The sequence below is a fragment of the Malus sylvestris genome, chromosome 8 (assembly GCF_916048215.2).
Source record: "Malus sylvestris chromosome 8, drMalSylv7.2, whole genome shotgun sequence".
Lineage (NCBI taxonomy): Eukaryota > Viridiplantae > Streptophyta > Magnoliopsida > Rosales > Rosaceae > Malus > Malus sylvestris.
The window spans coordinates 19,370,805-19,376,804 of NC_062267.1; the positions used below are offsets into that span (position 1 = coordinate 19,370,805).

General features: G+C 37.8%; 1 protein-coding gene across 1 annotated transcript; it reads right to left on the bottom strand.

Moving 5' to 3' along the window:
• Positions 1-1,522: 1,522 nt before the first annotated feature.
• On the bottom strand, positions 1,523-4,964 carry LOC126632973 (uncharacterized). The gene is made up of 2 exons (XM_050303517.1): positions 4,597-4,964; positions 1,523-2,868 (listed from the first exon to the last, which is right to left on the bottom strand). Exons 1-2 carry the CDS (start codon positions 4,819-4,821, stop codon positions 1,720-1,722), a joined length of 1,374 nt encoding a protein of 457 aa, XP_050159474.1. The 5' UTR covers positions 4,822-4,964; the 3' UTR covers positions 1,523-1,719.
• Between the last annotated feature and the right edge of the window lie 1,036 nt (positions 4,965-6,000).

Below are 6,000 nucleotides of genomic sequence, written 5' to 3' on the forward strand. Positions count from 1 at the left end.
GAACAAGGATCAAAATATCGATAATATCGGCAAAATATCTTTTTTTTGAGATGACGATATTTTGTGACTTATCCCTTTAAATATCGTTAATATATCGCGATATGAAACCTAAAAATACTTGAAAATTTCTGAAAGTTCACAATCTTGAGCATAGAGGGATTCGAATCCCTTCCATTTGACTCCTTCAATGCCTTGACCACCATATCACTTATGTTTTTGTGAAAATATGCTAAAATATTTATATATATGGTTTTGTTTTGAATTCTTTTTGCAAGAAACAAATTTGCACATATTCCAAATTTTTTGTGGTATTATATTTTAAATTGTGTCAATTAATTACTTAGTCAATGACATGTGGTTTTTAATTTTTCTATTTTTTATTTGGTCACTTACATGTAGGGCTGGAAAAAATTCTTGAAAATCCCAAACCAAACTGAAAAAGTCCAAAACCCAAACCAAAAAAATCTCAAACCAAAACCATCCCGAAAAATACCGTAGTATTCGGTTTCCTATTGACTTTTGGGTTTTAGTTCTTGAAAGCCATTGCCATGGTTGCTGACTACTCTTCACAATACACTTACTTTACACATAGAGATGATCAAGATAGTGAAAATTTTGAACCTCATAGGAACTCTATATGTTACTAAGTCACTCATGTATCTTACCATGCAATGTATAAAGTGTAAAATATTGTATAAATCATTATATATAAATGATTATGGTGTGTTTAAACTTCTTTCATTAATTACTACATATTTTCTACACTTACAATATTTGCTAGCTCGCTATATAATCAACTTAAATCAGTTAAATCCATCATGCAATGCATTTCCTTCCAATTTTTTGTGATAAACTAATAGATAATTGACTAAATAAACATCCTGCAAAGTTTCCATAAAAATTTCCAAGTTTTTCTTACAATTTCCGTGGTTTTTATTCAATTTTTATCGATATCGATAATATCCCGATATTTCCATCGAAATTTTCTTGTTTTTGGACTACCGATATTTCCGATATCATCGATATTTTAGACCATGATTCTGAATGAAATGGGACTCGACTCCTTTCGGGCTTTGTTCTGAATGAAGCTTCTACTATTCTAAATAAAAAGGAAAACATGTCTATTGTACGAAGAACATGTCTCACAAAAATAAAATAAAAGTAACCAACATGTAATTAAAGCGATACTCCTCTTCAGGGCTTTCAAGTACTAGTTGATTAGAAATATAAATTTTGTCACAAGATTTTTTACAATTTTCTTTTTTTAACAAACAATAGTGTTAATGAGTTAAACTGTTAGTTGTTATGGGAGAGGGGATCGGTAGGAATCAAACTTGTACCAAGGTGGATAAAGATAATTGTTTTCCGCCACTGTGGTAAAACTTCATTTGCTATTTTCTTTGCACTTTGAGAATGATGATTTGGGTGTATAAACAATACACACTGGAATATACCAAAGAATAATCTTACTAAATGCACTCGAATTGAGAGTGTTTCTGTATAAAAGTAATCGGAAAAAATATTTCCAACCAAACATGAAAGGGTTGCTCAGAGCAATATATTATCACAAGCCAGTAAAATTCCACACAACTAAATAATCTTATTTATAAGACGTCTGAAAAAACGTGGCTTCAAACTGCAGGGCACAGGGATAAGATCCCTTGCATTCAGATACTTGCTACAAGTTTGAGTTTCACTTATTCTAACAGCTCATTCGAATTATCTTCTCAACTTCTCCTTCATCCTGTCAACGGCAGCCCTAAGAGTTCCTTCGTCTTTGCAGAACGTAAACCTTACTAGATTCTTTCCATCTTCCGGGTTTAAGTAAAATACGCTGGTGGGGATTGCCACCACTCCAACTTCCTTAATCAGATACTCGCAAAATGCAACATCATTTTCCAGTCCAAAAGGTGTGTGATCAACAACCACAAAGTAGGTACCACTTGATGGATACACTTTGAAGCCGACAGATTTCAATCCCTCTACCAAAATCGCCTTCTTTGCCTGGTAATCTCTTTTCAGCTCCACATAGTAGCAGTCGGGAGCTCTGAGAGCGGTTGCAGCTGCCCATTGCATTGGAGTGGAGGTCGCAAATGTGAGATAAGAGTGTGCCTGCCGAACTCCCCATGTCAGGTGTGGTGGAGCTATAGCCCAACCGATCTTCCACCCAGTCAATGAGAATGTTTTCCCCAACGAATTCATGGTTACTGTACGCTCATACATTCCAGGAAGAGAGGCCGGTGAAATGTGATCCATTTCAAAAGCCAACTTATCATAAACTTCATCACTGAATACCAACACATCATTTTCGATGCAGAGTGATGCAATCACATCGAGTTCCTCTCGAGTGAACATTTTTCCAGTAGGGTTATGTGGACTATTTAGAAGAATTGCACGAGTATTCTTTGAGATTGTGGACCTGAGCTCATCAATGGGAACAGCAAAATCCGGAGGGCGTAATGTGATACCTTTTACTTTAGCACCAGCCATGGATAGAGTAGCTTCATATGAATCATAGAAAGGAGCAAAGAGGATAACCTCGTCACCAGGATTTATCAACCCCAGCATAGTTGCCGCAATTGCCTCTGTGCACCCAGAGGTGACAGTTATTTCTTTCTCAGGATCCACAACAAATCCAGTATCCTTCTTGAATCGCTCAGCAATGGCATTGTTAAGGTCTGGAACCCCATATCCGCGAGCATATTGATTCTTCCCATCTATAACAGCCTGAATTGCTGCTTCCTTTACAAACTCTGGACCATCAAAGTTGGGGAAGCCTTGCCCAAGGTTTATTGCTCCATGTTTAATTGCAAGATTACTCATTTGCGTAAAGATTGTCGTCTTGAACTTTTCCAAGCGCTTTGCCACCTGACACAAAAAAAAATGCACATACATGAGGAAGATTTCAACTCTGCAACTGCAGATCAATTCAGGGAATAAGCTTTTACACATATAGCTCAATCATAGACGGTATCTTATGCACAAACCACATAAAAAATTCACATGTTATAAGTCATGACCACCGCCTATATTTCATCTCAATTAGATATCACTATCCCATGACATTGTCGTCTATGACCCCCAAGTCAAATAATTTGGCACAAGAAGCATGCCTAAAGCTTTTGGAAGCAAGCATGCAGTGATATAGAGATAGAAAAAGTAGGACTGAATAAGTTGTATGATGCAAGGTTTAAGTCTTTATACATGAAACCGAGGTACAGAAGGCTGGAATTGAAAACGAAGAAGGGATACCAATAAGAAGAAACAAAAGAAGATAAAAATACGAAGTTACAAATTAACAAATTAGGAGGCAAAAAACTTCAACCTTTAATATCAGAGCAGCTGTATTAGAATATAGCTGGGAAATCCAGAATTAACTGCCCCATAACTGTAATTAGGGGTCACTAGTAGTCATTTTGTAATTTTCATCATAACTTATTGTTTTGTTTTACTATTACCACCACTGTTTTCACTTGGTTTTCTTACTCAATACATATTTGACCTTACAGTTGCAAAAAAATGAGAAAGAACAAGATTAAGGCCGGCAATACTTTGTGGCACGGAATGTTGCGCGTGCAAGCATCAACACATGTAGAAAATGAGCATAGCGGAGATGAGAATGCTTCATTGGATACGTGCGCACCAGAGAAAGGACATGATTAAGAATGAATGAGAGGTAAAGTAGGAGTGGCCACAATTGAAGATAAGAGGAGAGAAAATAAGTTATGGTGGTTTTGACATGTGAAATGAAGATCTACAGATGTTCCGGTTACAAATTCAATTGTGAGATAGACGTTCAGGGCAAAAGGAGTAGAGGAAGACCTACGAAGACTTGGGAAAGAGACTTTAAGAAAAGATATGGAGTACTTTGAACTAACGGAATACTTGGTGCAAAGCCGAGCACAGTGGCGTCTAGAATTCATACAGCCAACCCCACTCAGTGGGGTAAAGTTTTGTTGTTGTTGTTGTTGTTGTATTTGACCTTATAGTTGGCAGAACAGGCAACTCCTTCACTTGATGTTAAAATATGAATCTTTGGACTTTGTGGCACTAAATTTAGACATCTAATAACCCCATTATCCAATGATAAACCTATATTTAATTATACAAGTGCATTATCTAATTAAATTGTTAATTACATTATGTTCTTGCTTCAGCAGGATTTAAGTTGCGTAACATGATGGATTGCAGTCAATTTTTTACAATTTGCAGTACATCGGCTAAAGCTTCACAATCATTCTACAAGTTAAAAGTAAATTGTAAACAAAGATTCTAACCTTACCTGAATAATTAATCCTGCTGCGGATCATAAGAAAATCAAAGAGCCCCAAAATCCAAATAACAAAAATGAAGTTTTTTTACCATTTTTAAGTTAGCAAGTAACAAAAAAAAAAGGTCGTTCGAGTGCGCAAGGCTCCCGTTTTACGCAGGGTCTGAGAGAGGTGAATGTCGGCTAGCCTTACCCCTATTTATAAAGAGGCTGCTCCCAAGCCTCAAACCGAGACCTACCGCTCATGGCCCAAAATTCCAATTCGATTCAAACCACAAACTAAAACAAATCTCCATGAAATAGGAGCAATGACAAGTGGGCAATACCTGTAAAGGCTGCTGGGTCTTCTGGGTCGACTCGGTTTGACCTGAAACGACATCGTTTTGAGTGGGAACGGCGGACATGGCGGCTGAGAAAGATGGGCAAGGAGCGGAGGATGGTCTTCCGGTCCTGATAAAGTTAAAATCTGCACAGAAATGCTTGGAAAAGTTGAGGAATGTGGAAGGGCCGAGGCGCATCTCATGGGATGGCCAGGTGAATTTATTCTGCATTACAAAATGCCTCAATGGCAACCAAAAGGAAAGTGAAGAGTCGGAAATTCGGAATCTGGACTTGGGAATCTGCTCGGTTAGGCAGCCCTTAGCCGGACGACTATTTTTGTTGGAGAATATTTTTAAGTTTTGTGGGAATATGGTTTTCAAGGGTGGCCCAAACCAAAAACTATAAGGGCACTTCCAGCGTGCTCTTTAGCCTGGTGGACAGGAACATTTGGAACGCAATCCCCTCCCAAACTAGCTCCAGCCCATTTGGGTGGTTGTGCTAAGGGGGAGCCCGTGGGAGTCTAAGGCCCAAGTGCTTGAGGGAGAGTGATACAGGGCTGACATCAGCCACATTATAAATTTTTTTTACGTCAGGTGCGTGTGTGGGGGTGTTTCTCGAGTAGATTTTCAGACGATGGGGTTGATAACTCATATATTTCATGGATTATACCATCCATTTCTAACCTCTTTGTGATGTTTTTGAGTTAAATTGGTTGCATTTTATCTTATTTTGTGTTAGTGTGCAGTTACATGTACTTTAGGATCAATTTGATGGCAAAAGAAGTGAAAACGTGCCATTTTTGGAGCTAACCCTTATTCAAACGTGGAAAGAAGTTTAGTGGTATGTTTTGAAGCCCAAATAAAGAATCCAAGATGAATCTGGCTTGTTAGAAGACCAGGAACAAAATGGGAAAGGAATTGGGATATCTAGCCTGATTTGGAGGTGCCAAATAAGGCAAAAACGTGCAAAATAAAGGCTAAGTTGTTGAGATCACTTTGGAATATCTTGTAGCCCTATTTAGCATATAAATACTAGGGTTTCATATCACTTTTATACAAGCCCCCCTTGGGGTCGCCCAGAGCTCTCTCTCTTCTCTTTCTTTGGCCTTTCTTTTAGAAACAAAACCCTATTTTCCTTCGCCATCTTCTGCCACCGAGGAAACCACGCAGACGCGCTGTTCTTGGAGAAGTTCAACATCAGAATTGCTTCAAAGGGGTTTCTTCTATGAATTTAATTTCACTCATGTTGTTCTTGATATTTATATGTTTTGTAAACATGTTGTGTAATTAAGTTCATAGTTGGGGATTTCGATGTAGCCTTGCAAAACTATTCTATGTTATTAAGTTAAAGTATTTGATTCATCAATCTGTTTTCTTGTTTCATTCACTGATTTTATAGTTCAATTGTTT